We start from the raw sequence: 13,798 nt of genomic DNA, 5'->3' as shown, positions 1-13,798 counted from the left end.
GGATGGGGGAATGGACAACCAAAGACGACACTGAGACACAAAGCTCTAGAGGTGAGATACACGAGGGTGGCGTAGTTAGCCAGGGAACTGTAACTGACCTAAGGCATAAAATAAAAGACCAAAGTAGTGTGGGGACTCTACGGAAAGGCTTCCTGTTCCTCTGCAGGGGGGACAGCCTGCCTCCCCACAGCTCCGGGGAGGTCCTGCCTGGGTGACCATCCGTGAACCGGAGAACAAGAACAATAGTGGCAGGAGATCAAGACAGCAACTGTGCTGCAGGCCAGAGAGCAAGCTGTACCGCCAGTAGCACTCGCAGCCAAAGAGCAGCTGCGACTCCCAGGGCTGCAGCCTTTGTCCAGCACCTCTCCAGCTTCAGGGGGGGCTCAGCTTGGGTGCAAGTGAAGGCCCGTGTAAGTCGGGTGAGTGAGTTGAGGGTACAGATAGGAGCTGGGGCATTGCCTGTGCTCCAGCTGATGCTAAGGCTGCTATGAAGGCATGCGCAGATATCCTCCACACACTCACCCCAGCGTAGAACATTTTATTCCGAAACCGGCTGTTGAACTTCTCTGGGTTGGCCTCTAGGGAAAGGAGAAAAAAGTCCAGGTCATTGGCCTGCACATGGAAATACTTCACTTGCCAGCTCTCCCCAGACACGGCTCTCCAGCCAGCCTCGGCCAGGAGGCAGCCCCCAGCTCTCTTCCCGTGCAGGCACCCCTCTTCCCTCTCTGCAGCCTCCACTTGCTCCTCAGGTTTCACCTCCAGCCCTGTCCCTGGGGCAATCCTCTTTTTCACTTTCCTGAGAAGCATTTTTTGGGCCCACCTCTGGGGCACCCCATCATCACAGACCCCGTCCCAGCCCTGCCACCCCCCTGTACCTCGGGATTCGTGGAACTCCAGCGTCACCCGTGCGTCAAAGCCAAGGCTGAAATAGTTATTAAAGACATCCAAGGGGAGCTGAAATGGAAAGGAGAAACAAAGATGAGGCTGCCAGTGTGTGGCCACGGCAAAGACAAGGTCAGGCTACAGCAGAGCCATGCACTGTGCTCATGAAGCTGAGGGAGAAGAGGCTTGCCTTCCCCCCCAAGAAAATACAGAGGTCACCAGCCTGAGATGATGGACCCCAGCTCCTAGGGGTCCATGGGACATGGCCCAAGGGGACACAATCTGCTCTCCAAAGATACCTGCAATCACTCATGTTTCTGCTAAAGAAACAGTCTCAGAGGGGACTGGGCTTATACCTGTTGCAAGCTGTGATTAAAAACCTCTGGTGGACATTTAGTTCTGATTTCTACACGCCTTGGCATGAGTGCCACGGGTCAGAGCCATGAGGAGAGGAGTGGAACTGGAGCAGGGAAATGCCAGCCCTACGCCGTAGCCCCAGGTGCTGGGGCTGCCTGAGCCAGTGAGAGAAAGAGAAGGCAGACCCCCAGCGCAGGGAACGAATGTGGAGAAGAGGTGTCCCACCTTGTCAGTGGCTGCCTCATCCTTTTCTTCAGGGTTCACGTCAGGGTTTGGCTCTACACGGAGGTTCCAGCGATCGAGCTGCACAATGTTCCCATCTTCCACGTGTGACAGGATCTTGGACAGAGGCTCATCTGTGTAACCCTAGTGAAGAGCAGGACTCAGGGAGTCACCTACCTGCCTCCCACAGAGATATCGTCTTCTTTGGGAAGACATCCCAGAGCGAAGGATGTGGAAAAGATCAATTCTACTTAAATGCTCAACAAAGTGGGACCTTAAATTTAAAAACAATACATCTTCCTCCCAAAAATCTCCCAAAGTTTGAAATAATAACTGCTTTTGTTAATGTCCTAATATATTATAACCTAACACAGAAAAATTCAAATGTCAGAAGAACAGTGACATCCAAACTGCACTTATTTGTTGGTCTGTAGTTAGGGAAAGTCAAAACAGCCAGCCAGTGCAAATCCCCACCCCTGTGTCTGGAAGCAGAGTCGAAGTGCTCAGCCCCGTTCTGTCAGCAGTGAGCTTTTCTGCCTGTCACTTACCCCACCCCAGTTCAGCGTCCTGGCCAAGTCGTTCCCTGTCCCCAAAGGTAAGATGGCCACAGGAGGAGGTGGGTTGAGGCGTAACTGGTCCAGAATGGAGAGTATCCAGCCCACCTGCTCGAGCAAGAGAGCGCAAAGAAACGGTTGGTTATTTCATGGACGAGCAGGGAGGTGGAAGTGACTCAGAGCGCTAGCGATGGCAGAGGGGCAGAGACGGGGTCCCCTTAGCCACCACTGACACTATTCAGTTTTTACTGCTCAAAACGGGCGCTGCAGGAGATACCAGTAACCCCAGTGAGGACACTGGCTCCCAAAAGAGCGACAAATCCAGACATGCCACACACTAGCGTTCCCTGGAACAGTGCATGAGGGGACCGACGGTACCAGTGCCACCAGCTGGACCACAGACACAGTGCGCACGTTTTGCCCCGTTCTGGATCACAGCGAGGAGGGCTGCTGCTGGCACTGGAAAGGCCTGGGGCGAAGGGTACTGGAGGCACGAGGGGGCCAGAGGACTCACCGTGCCATCTCCCCCGCATGCCAGGATCCGGAGGTTGTGGACCTTGCGGTACAGCTCCAGCCTGCAGGAAACAGAGAGGGTAAGGAAGGGAGGGAAGAGGCACCGAAGGTGTTACGCAGCAGCTGCAGGGCTCCCTGCCCTCGCAGAGCCCGTGGAATTCACAAAGCCGTGTGCGTGGCACCCTCCCCATCACCACAGCAGTTCACAGCAGTGGGCAATGCCACAGTGACTTTAGCTTCACCAGCTCTTGCGGAGGAAGAGGGGGTGTCCGCAGTCCGTGTACACGTAGATAAGCCGAAACGCAGCAAGCAGACAAGACCCACGTGACATTAATGGAACATAACAAATTAGATTTGGTAATGTCACCCTAAAGCTGGTCTCTTTGCCACTAGCCTTAAGATTAAACCAGCCCTCCAACAGGAAACACTGCAAGGCCAGGACTGGCCGCAAGGTATCCTAGAGAGACCTCTCAAAGCATAAGCTCCTTGGAGGTGTCTTTGCACAAGGGAGGTATGGAGCATCAGGCCTCTGCGAGCCACGGGAAGAGCTCTGGGGAGGAATCTCTGGGCCAGGGATGGGGGAGAGAAGGGTGCTGCCCCCATCAGTACTCACGCCTCCTTGGGTCCACCCTGGCTGAGGTCGAAAACTTGCCGTGGGTTGAGATACCACATGAAGGATTGGATGATCTTGGCTCCCTATGAGGACAAGAGAGATTTCAGCAGGCAACAGGGAGTTCCCAGTGGACAGAGGGAAGGCAGCACCTGGTCTTGAGGACAAGCCAAGACAACTGCCTTCTGGGGGGGACTCAGGCAAAGCCTGGCCTAGGTGGGAATTGCCAGGCAGCGAACTGGCATTGAGGAGGTTGCCTTGCCTCTTCTGCAGCTGAGATATTACCAAAACTATGCTGAGTCCTCAGCAGCCAAAAGACAATGCCCCCATAGAGATGCCTTCTCAAGGAGATGTAGGACAAGGCCATACCTGATTCCCACCGCTCTTGGGGTTCACAAACACCAGCAAGGGCTTCATGAGAGGAGCTGGCAAGGGCTTGATGACAAAGGGTTTCCACCTCCCTTCCTGCAAGAGACACTGCAGGTTCTTCAACAAACCCGGGGAAACACAAACTCCCACCTGCAGCTGAGTCCTAACATCACATGTGGTCAGGAGTGGGAGGAAGAGAACATCCCAGCCACCCCATAAGCCTTATAGCTGGGATTTGCCCTGCCAGCAGGCACCCTCCCCTCCAACTCATCCTCCTTAACCTCAGCACAGACCCCACAAAGCCCCCTTGTTTCCCAGTCCTGCTCCTCACTGCCCAGTGTGTCCACCCTTCCAAGATAAGGTCATTCCCTGTCCCCTCATCTTTTACCTCGGCCCCCTTTTTGCTGGATTTCCGCTTGAACGATGTCCTCTTCTTCTTCTTACTAGATTTCAGTGGATTCTGGAGAGAAAAGAAACAAACCCAAAAACTCCGTGAGGAGACGCTGGGCAAGCAGGAGTTGTGAAAGAGCCACAAGAGCTGAGGTGAGTTACCTGGGGCCGTCGGACCCGCAGAATCCAGGTGGGAGGAACGACGACAGCAGCATGAGCCCCCAGCGAGCAGGGCTCTTCGATGTGCTGCAGCATGAAACATGACACTTTGCTGTGATACTGGGGAAGAAGAGGAGAGACAGAGACAAAACACAGTTGCTCAATTTTCTGGGGACAACCACCTTCTCCTCCTCCCAGCTCCCCCATGCCAGTGCAGGGAGTGCTGGAGGAAACCGCGCAGGAATTTTGTAAAGGGAAGACAATGAGGAGAAAGTTTCTCATAGGAGCTCCCAGCTACCACAGTACAGCCTCTCTCAGTAAGAGGAGCTGAAGCACTTGTGGGGGTCCCAGCAGAAAGCAGAGGTCATCAGATGCAGAGCAGGCTGGCAAGATGTTCAATGGGGGCTTTGCTCACCGCTTGCTTGCACCAGGAACAGCTGATGGCTACAATCTCTTTACTGTGGAAGGCAAACTTCTGCTGGAAACCCTGTAGAAGGAAGGATGAGAGGCTTAGGGAATTCCCTCGCAGCTTTCTACCATCCAACAGGACTTCCCCACCACCAAGAGAGATGCTGACAAAGAGAGTGTGCCTGCAGCTGGAGCCCTCCGGATCCGCGTCAGATAGCCCCAACCACCACCACGGCACCAGGGAGGCCACTGCGCTCTGCAGGGGTGTCCCTATTGCCCAAGGAAAGCATGTCAGGAAGACAGTCCCCTCCAGGATCGATTGGGCCCAGGGGAAGCACAACTCTGTGTGGGAAGCACTTATGTAGTGCTTCACTGTGCAAAACAGGGCACGCGTCTTGGTGTTGCTGTAGGCTGCTGCCACCAAACAGGAATGGTGGGATGTCCCTGGTCCCCAGCCCTGTTCTTGTCTCTGGTGTGACCTTAGCTTTCCTTCAGGCTGAGAAAAAAAACGAGACGCCCTCTCACCTTGCCACACTGCCGGCATTTCCCTTCCTGCCGCCTCCGGTGTACCCAGTGATGCCGGACAACTATGGGCTAAAGGGAAAAGAAAAAAAGAGAAAAAAATAAAAGGGGAGTGAAAGGCCCAGCATGTGAGGGAACGCAGGAACAGGCAGGAGGAACGGACCCAGGCCAGCCAGGATCTCTGCTCTTGCAGCTAACCCACTGCTGACCTGCACCAGCCCCAACCCTCTGGGAGAAGGTAAAGCCAAAGAATCAGGGGGCAAGAGGCCAAATTAAGGTGTTCAGAGAAGAAGGAATTAAACCCAGAAACACTAGGAAGGAAGCGAGGGAAACGGAAGCCTGAGAATCACACAAAGCAAACCCAATGGAGAGTGGGCAAGCAGTACTGTGGAGCACTGCTTTGGTCATAAACCACGTCTCCGTCTCCTAACATCTCTGACCAGATGCCCCCAGCCCCAGGTGAAAAACACGCTGGTGGAAGGAGTGAAAATCCCCAGGAAGACACAGTTTGCACCCACAGCAAGAAGACGGAAGCACTTGCAGCAAAGTGGCGAACTGCCTATCTCCACATTCCTTGTGGAGAAGAGCAGCACCAAAGCCCCCCACACCGACTTCACCCTGCTCTTCGCCCCAGGGCAAGTCCTGCCAACCTGCCTCAGCCCCTGCCCGCAGGGAGGGGAGCAAGGATGCTCCAGGCACCTTCTCCCTCTCTGCAGGCTCACAGGGGTTGAGAGCTGGGACTTGCAGGAGCAATTGTGGAGACAGGGAAACGTGACAGTGGGATATCTGAGCGTTGTGGGGGGACAAAAGCTTTGCAATGAAGTACCACATTTCCTATATCCCTCCTTCCTCTTCCAGCCCTGGATTGGGAATGGCACTGTGGGGAGGGCAGCAAAGAGGAAGAGGGAGTGGGAGTTCGCAGCCCATGAGGGAGGGCCCAACACCCTGCTCTTGACAGCTTTTGGGACCATGATGATAGAGGCAGGACCTGCCAGGAGATTTGGGTCAGCTCCAGCGTTGTCTGCTGAGTGCAGCACATGGGAGAGGACGAAGAGTCCTGTTGGCTTTAGTGGACATTAATTAACCCAGTGGCAGCAGAAAGGGGGCTATGCCCTGAGCTCAGCTCTGAGTCCTACCAGGCACATGTAGGGAAAGGGCTGACCCTGAAGGAGATCCCTGGCAGCACAAAGGCCAGAAAAGCGCCCTTCTAGGGAAAGAGGAGGGAAGAGCCCTTGGAGGAACTGAGGAGTAGTAGAAAGACAGGATGGAGAAGCAGGGTTTGTGAGTAAAAGAAGGAAAACTAGGAAAGGGGAGGGAGAGAAAATTTGTAGAGGTTGGAGAGGAGGAAAATAGAGACAGAAGAGTGAGCAAAGGCAGAGAGTTGTCAGCAGAGCCCAAAAAGTAAGTGAAGGACAAATAAGGGAGCTGGGCTAAGAGTGACATGGGAAGGAAGCGCAGCAGGAGAAGCAAAGGAAGAAAGGAAGGTTTAAAGCAATGTTGAAAGCTTCACCTCACCATGTGACACTGGCATTGCTGAGCGGGCAGCCCTGCGTTTGAGTACGTTTCCCCTACTGAGTCTGCTGTGCCAGCACAAACATGGTGTGGGGGCAGCAGCTGTGTTACCAAAATGGCCCATGACTGAGCCATCCACACCCACTCCAGAGCACTGCATGGGCTACGCGGGCTCCATGGGCTGGAGGGTGAAGCATGACGGCTGACAAGTGCTTCCACCAGTGCAGCTCAGCAGGCAGGTCCCAGGCCACTGCTTACGCCCAGGACATTAAAACATGGGCTAAAGGGGTCCGACAGGACCGCTGTGGGCATCTTCCACTGCTACCTGGAGTACCTATGGCACCCAGGTCAGGGCTGAGTGATAAAGCAAGAAGTGAGCCTGTACTGCTCCCTTCCAAATTGTATGAGACTTGGGGAGCTGCTGTTTGCCACAGCCTCCTCTAGTTGCTTGGGGACCAGCACAAGGGGGAAAAACTCTCCCAGGAAACACTGCTTGCAGGTTCCTCCATGCAGATGCAGGAGCTTTAGAACATGCAAAGCAGCAGATGCTCCGCATTTGCTGCTTGCAAGCTCCTCACTCCTCACACCCAGTCTGCACTGCTGCCTCGCAAAGAAACATCTCTTTTACTGCACCATCCCCTTGGAGCCAGGAGGCAGCACGATGCCTGCATTCCGATGGGCAACAGGCTGGCAGCATCTGATGCCTTTGCCACCAAACTGAGAAGGCGAGGAGGGGTCAGACATGGACAGTGTCCCAGGCACATCTCTCACCTCCCGTACGTTCCGGGATCCTGACTCTCTGAAGGAAGGTTTGCAGCGGAAATTTATCTGTAGGTTGAACACACATTAGAGGAATCAGTAAAACCATCATACCTGAAGGAAACCTACTGGAGTTTATTTTACCACAGCAGGCCCAGAGCCTCTGGAGATGTTCAGTGCTTGCCACGAAACCCCTCACATATCTCTGTTACTGAACAAAATGGGGCCTGGTGTTCCAATCACGTCACTAGATGCTCCTTTTGCTATCGTCTCCTCAGAAGACCCCTCTTTGCAATGACACATTGCAGTTCCCCAATCTTCCTGTGTTTCACCACCCAAGAGGAAGGGCTGCCCAGGAAAAGGCTGTTACAGCTTTGCTAGCCACAGAGAGGGCTTAAACAGGCTCCAACTCACTTTCTCCAGCTGTTCGATGCAGGGCGTATGCACTACGATCTTGCAGGCTGCACACTTACGCCTGGAGAGAGGTTTTTGCTGGAGGATGAGAAAAGAGGAGGAAAAACATGCATGTGAATAGCAGTGTTCAGAGGCCGGCAAGCTCAGCCTCCCATTACACCTCCTTCACATATTTCAGGATGCTGACCTAGTCCTATAGGAAAGTTATATACACCTAACTCCTTGCAAGTAGAAGGATCTAAGTGTGTGCCTAGAGCAGATGGTCTCAAGTCTGTGACAGAGCAGGGAGGTGCTTTCCCACTGCTGGCTCAGTCCTTGGCCTCTTCTGACATTGCCTGAGAGCACCATGGAAGCTGGTCTGGGAGGCACTGGCAGGGCTCCCACAATAAGTCCTGAGGGCAAGCACAGGATGGCATCAGTGCTCCATGTCCACACCACAAGAAGGATCGAGTCTGCAAGCCGGGAGGGAGGACTGCAGCAACCCTGTAAGATGAATGCTGCCTGCAGGGTTAGGAGGCAGACGGCCTGGGTCTCCAGCACTTGCTTTTCTCCTCTAGTGAAAGGTCTTTCCAGAGAAGCTTGTTTTGGATTCTCCCTCTAAGGGTGTGAGATCCCAACAGCCTCTCCCTGGAATATCATCGTATCACCTCTGAGTGAGCGGCAACCCCGCGTCGGGTTCCCATTGCAAACACCACCAGCAGAAATTGGGGATGCAGCCCTCCAGCATGCAGAGGTAGGAGGGACACGCTCCCCCCTTAGCAGCCCCCTAGACCCCCGTGCTTGCCCCGGTGGCAGCGGCAGCAGGGCCTTTGTGGTGTCCCAGCCGGGTGACAGCCCAGCCTGCATCTGCAGCCCTTGCTGGGGAGGTGGCTGACCCCCGGTGACTCACCAGCAGCTTGGCCATACAGTTCTGTTCCCCAACGTAGCAGAAGTCCCCAGAGACATTGGTCTCAAACCAGATGTGCTCCCCATAGACCGCAGTCTCCTGAAAGGCACAAGACAACGTGTTTCTCCGAGAGCATCCCCAGATGGGCACCCAAGCCCCTAAAAAGCTTTGTGCGAGGGACAGATACTGGGCCAAGACTGGGGGGTTGGAGCTAGGTGTAGGCTGGGAGACAAGATGCACAGAACAACCGGGGCCAACCTCTGGACAGAGGAACCTCACAAAGCTCCTGCCACGGCCCAACCGTTGGAAACAAGAGTGCCCCAGGAAACCAGCTCCAAGACCCAGAGTCCAGTTGCAGTGTTCTGCATAGGGGGGCTGCTTCCATCAGTCCCTGAGAGGAGGCATCGGGGCAAATTCAACGCAGGGGACTCTTCTGAAACAGCTTCTGTTCTACAGCCCGAGGATGTGGCTTAAAACCTGCCAGGCTTTGCCTGCGAAGGAGCAGGGGCTTGCTCCTGTGGCTTGGCCGCAGCCACCAGAAGACCTCAGTTGCCAGGAGCAGAAGAGCTGGCAGTGGAGCAGCTATGCCATCCTCCCAGGAACCACCTGTGCCTGCACAGCCTCTCCTCGCAGCATCAAGGGGTGCTGCCAGCAGCACAGATGCTGGCACCAGCTGGTGGCAACGATGGAGGCCATAAATGTGCCAAAGCTGAAGTCACCTGGGAAGCCTCAGCCTGGGAAGAGCTTGCTGCTTCTTGGCCAGGAGCCCATCCCATAGAACGCCCAGCAAAACGCGCTACAACTTACGCTCCAGTCCACAGTGCTGCGTATCTGCCTCTCTGAGTCGCTCCTCAGGGCTAGCGCAGGGTTTGGCTGGGCTACCATGTGCTGGAGGCTGGATTTGGCAATAGCTTTCCTGGAAGACACGGGAGGGCTGGCTGTTAGATCAGGGGAGGAAGAATGCAAAACACAGCCTGCTTCTGGGGTGGGTGGTGAGGCTGGAGCAGAAAAGCACCCTCAGGACCAAGCGTCTGGAAATGAGGTGAATCCCCAGCACTGCCAGCCGAGGAATATCCACTCTTGTGAGGCAGCCCCATGGGACAAAGAGGTGCTGGCCACATTGCTGACGGCTCAGCTAACAATACCCTGCACCAGGCAAAAGGCACAGCCTGGGCTGCTGGGTCAAAGCCCTTGGGGATGACAGGTCCATTGCAAAACAGCCTGGGACGCTCCACCGAGCTGCAGTGGTGGGGCTGCCTTTGCAGGGACATCCCAGAACCCTTGCCCCACAGAGGTTCCCCGCAGCTCTCCCATACCAAGGCACCTCAGAGCCTCGGACGTTTTTGGGGACCAGTGCAACCAGCTGGAGAAAAAGCAGCCATTTGTTTGGGGCTGGCGAGCTTCTCCCAGATGTGCTAGGGCGGAGGAATGGAGCAGCAGAGCCAGCCAGCTGGAAAACACATGCATCTCCAGCCCACAGCCAGGCCTGCCGCCTCCCTCCGGCCCTGGGCTGGCAGAGGGGGATGCCCACAAGCCCAAGGGGCTGCGCCGACAGCACCAGAGGCAGCGCTGGCCCAAGCGGGAGATGCTCAGGGGAGGCGAGCAGCACTGCAGACACTGATGGCAGCCAGGGCCAGTTGTGCCGAGCCCCTTCCCTCCTTCCCCAACAAGCCTGGGTCTGCACCCAGCCTCCCCTCCCTGAGGCATTGCCCGCTTGCACGCCGCTGCCATACATACAGCAGCCGGGGGCTCCAGCTGTCCGGGGCGGCATGGCGGGTGGGCTCCAGTCCCAAGCACTCGGCGGCAGAGGAGCACCCGGCTCCGGCCACCCCCACGCAGTGCTGGGCCAGCAGCCGCAGGTGGCCGGAGGGGAGCAGCCCGGCCCGGGGGACATCGCTGGAGCGGCGGCGCTGACTGAGGCGGCGGTAGCGGCCCGGCAAGCCGTCGGTGGCATGGCTGTACACGAACTCAGTGGGCAGGCGGTGGGAGGAGGCGCGCCGCAGGCAGCGGGGGCCCCGCGACAGCAGCCTGGCCTGGAGTGGCCGCAGCTGGGGCAGCATGGCCAGCCACCTCTCCTCAGCCCACCGCTCACGCCGGCCACGCTTGGCTCCCGCTGCCGCGCCACCGCTGCCATCCTCCAGAGACTCGGATCCAGAGCTGTCGGTGCGGGGCACCCCGTCCCCCTCTTCTCCGGTGGGGATGAGGCTGGTCAGGAGGATGGAGGGACCCACCAGGTGGGCATCGATGGCTCGTGCCCAGGCCCCGCGCTTCGTCTGCACAGCGAACCTGGGGCTGAGGCCGGGCGGCGTGGTGCTGGAGCGGCGGCGGGGGCCGGGGCGCCGGGGCAGGCCCAGGCAGGAGAGGGCTGGCAGCGGGGCGCCCAAGCCGCGGCGGCGCTGGGCCAGCGAGGCGGAGGGCAGCCCCGCTTGGGAGCGACGCCTGGCCTTGCCGGTGGGCACGGCCACCGCACTAGCACGTCGCGGCCCCTTCCTCCCGAAGTGCCGCCTAAAAAAGGTTTCCATCGCAGCCGGACGGTGGCTGTTAACAGAGACCAGGAATTAAATAGGCTCCCCCATGAGTCCCCGGGCCGGGCTGTGGGCGTCAGGACAGGGGGACAGCAGGGGACAGAGGGCAGGAGCGGGGAGGACATGGCGATGCCACCCAGGGCACGCGGCAGGGCTGGGACCCACTTGCTGGGTAGACGCATCGCTGGGCTCCTGCTCCCCACAGCTCCCCCTCCTCTTGGGTTTCACAGCTCAGCCCAGGGTGCTGTGACGGCAGGGTAGGTGTCACCGCCTGGCCGGGACCCTCTGCGCCCCACACTCACCGCTGCGGGATCGGCACAGCCCCTGCATCCCCAGGTGCCGATCAGCCCTGGCGACTACACCCGTCACTCTCCTTCATTCCTTTGGTGCTGGCCTGCCTGGTTTCCCCACGGGAACCACACTGCCTAAGCACCAGCCCCGCCAAATTTGCAGCAAATCGAAACTAAACCCTTGCAAATCCTAAAGAAATAAAACAATCAAGCAAGTAAAAGCAGGGCAGGCAGATTGGGTAGAAGCTGGCTGGGAGAGCTGGAGTAGAGCAGTGAACGGCTAGGAAAATCATCCCATCTGTCCTGCTCAAAACTTCCCTCTCCTGGTGGAAAGAGCTTTACTGGGGCTCTCAAGCTTTCCCTGCCCAGCCTTCAAAGCTTGACGGGCTGCTTGGACATGGCAACAGTCCGTGGAAAGTCCTGGGCCACAGGTGGAAGGTGCTGCAGTGGTTTCAGCGCTGGCAGCTCGGCATGCGAAGGCTGGAGTAGAAGAGGCTGAATCTAGGTAGCTCCAGCACTCCCTTCCTCCAGAGCTAGAGCTTTGCTTCCCACCCTCCAGCCGCCACCTCTCTTCAGCTGCTAAATAGAGAGGATTTATTCAAAGGCAACTCAAAAAAAACCACCGAGACCCACAATTTGGTAGCCGTGAACTTTTGGCTCTTCGATTGCTCCCAAGGCAGGGGACTCTGGATCGTGGCAGCCTGTAGGCACACACAAGCCACCATCATCACTCTCAACAATTTCCACGCTGTACAAGGCAGTTCCTTTACCCATCACGAGGGTACGGGCACACCACTCACCACTGCACTAAGGTTGGCACCTGCTGCACTCGCTTCTACCTTCCTCCCTTCTCCTGCTCTTTTACGCGCTCGCTTGCAGGTCAGCAGTACCAGAGGACCTTCAGGAGAACACCCTGGCCCAAACCTCCACCACCACGAGGCCCACGCGAAGAAGCAAATTTTTCAGAAGCTTCCCTTTTTGTTTGGTATATGCATGTACAACGGGACATACGTGTCACTTTCTGGACTGCAAACTGAAGCTTTTGCTTAGTGCTTACACCACAGGCAACCCATTGGGCTGTACCCCTATTTCTTTTACATGAGTACAAAGCTGAGTTTGTGTTTTTGGAGGCCAGGCTGGCCTCCTCTAGCCTGGTAGGCAAGGAAGCCAGCTCTTCAGTTTCTACAGTCTCATTGCCATGCCTGTACTCAGTAATGTAGCACAAGGAGGGAAGGAAGGACAGCAATGCCCTCCAGAGAGCAGCATCAGGGCAGCTAAAGCCTGGTTGAACTGAAAGCAAAAACAAAGTGCTACCTCCTTGGAGGGATTTCTCAAGTCCCACCACAGCGAGCAATGCAGGTACCTGGTCACCAGCAAGGTTAACTGTCACACCACTGAGGCCCGTGCAGCTTTGCAGAGGACAAAACCACATTTTGCTGATCACCCTGCTTGCAGCCTGTCCCCAACACCGCGGTGCTCCATTCCTGGCCCTTCTCCCCATCGTCTGCAGGATGATGCACAGTAAATTGCATCATTACCAACAGGTGTTAAAAATTGTCTGAACACATAAAATGTGTTAAAAAAACCCAAGAGAGAACACTGCCTGGGTGTGGCACGCTGCAGCAGACCCTTTCTGGCCAGGGAGACAAACGGTCCAACTACATCCCGAATGAGCTGAATGGATGCTCCCTCCTGCCCCAGATATTCCACTGGCATGAAGCTGCTGTACTGCTTGCCGAGCTGCTGCTATGGGCAGGAAGATCTCTCAACACAGCTTCCTTCCTTTTTGCACCACAGTCTCGTGAGGAAATCTGCTAGAACAACCTTGGCTTGACATTTATGTTTGGGTACTAGCTGATTACAGCCCTTTTTATCTCCAGGGCTGCCTGCAAGTGGCACATGGACTCATGCCCTGGCCACCAGCAGTGAAGGTTATTACCAGGCAACCATCTGACAGTCCACAACAGCAGCACGTGGCAGCTCAGATATGATGGTGAAGATATCCCCACCTCTTGCAACTTACTTCCAATCTGAGCTCCAAATTGTGTGTCGCAGGTGTTGAGAGCTGCTGCTGGTGGAGCAGATGGACTGACTGCCGGGGGTACCCAGGGTTAATGTGCTCCAGCAGAGCTGTGTGCAGAGCAGCCGGGGAACCACGCGCTGGGAGGAGAGGAGCCCGAGAGGAGCTAAGCCCTGGAAGCCCTTGGCCTAACACCAGCACATCTCTGGGATCTCCACTGTGTTGCTGAGACAAGACGGAGAAGAGCTGGCACCTGTGGCCGCTCCGCAGACTGCATCGCTCGGCTCAGTTAGGTAAGGAGGCTGGATGGAGGCAGCCTGGTGTCTGCGGGGTGGGAGGGAAAGGAAGTACCGCTGCACGCACTAGGATATCAACTCTACTTACAAGCAGCTTTGCGCTATCATAT

General features: G+C 56.4%; 1 protein-coding gene across 2 annotated transcripts in view; it reads right to left on the bottom strand.

Annotated features, from left to right (window-relative positions):
- Positions 1–13,798, bottom strand: part of DGKZ (diacylglycerol kinase zeta) — a 45,139-nt gene that overhangs the window by 14,258 nt on the left and 17,083 nt on the right. Inside the window, exons 2-16 of one of the 2 annotated variants that reach the window (XM_059819977.1) lie at positions 9,365–9,473; positions 8,561–8,656; positions 7,672–7,749; positions 7,270–7,326; positions 4,990–5,058; positions 4,472–4,543; positions 4,060–4,176; positions 3,896–3,967; positions 3,508–3,603; positions 3,142–3,224; positions 2,530–2,590; positions 2,010–2,123; positions 1,465–1,605; positions 876–954; positions 523–578 (exon numbers count right to left, since the gene is read on the bottom strand). In XM_059819977.1, the coding sequence (XP_059675960.1) occupies positions 523–578; positions 876–954; positions 1,465–1,605; positions 2,010–2,123; positions 2,530–2,590; positions 3,142–3,224; positions 3,508–3,603; positions 3,896–3,967; positions 4,060–4,176; positions 4,472–4,543; positions 4,990–5,058; positions 7,270–7,326; positions 7,672–7,749; positions 8,561–8,656; positions 9,365–9,473 (1,300 nt within the window). Of the gene's footprint in view, positions 1–522; positions 579–875; positions 955–1,464; positions 1,606–2,009; positions 2,124–2,529; positions 2,591–3,141; positions 3,225–3,507; positions 3,616–3,895; positions 3,968–4,059; positions 4,177–4,471; positions 4,544–4,989; positions 5,059–7,269; positions 7,327–7,671; positions 7,750–8,560; positions 8,657–9,364; positions 9,474–13,798 lie in introns of those variants that run through there. The other variant, XM_059819976.1, reaches the window with a different exon arrangement.

Source organism: Gavia stellata, chromosome 7 (assembly GCF_030936135.1).
Source record: "Gavia stellata isolate bGavSte3 chromosome 7, bGavSte3.hap2, whole genome shotgun sequence".
Lineage (NCBI taxonomy): Eukaryota > Metazoa > Chordata > Aves > Gaviiformes > Gaviidae > Gavia > Gavia stellata.
The sequence above is the reverse complement of the archived record's forward strand: the minus strand, read 5'-3'. Positions and strand labels throughout refer to the sequence as shown.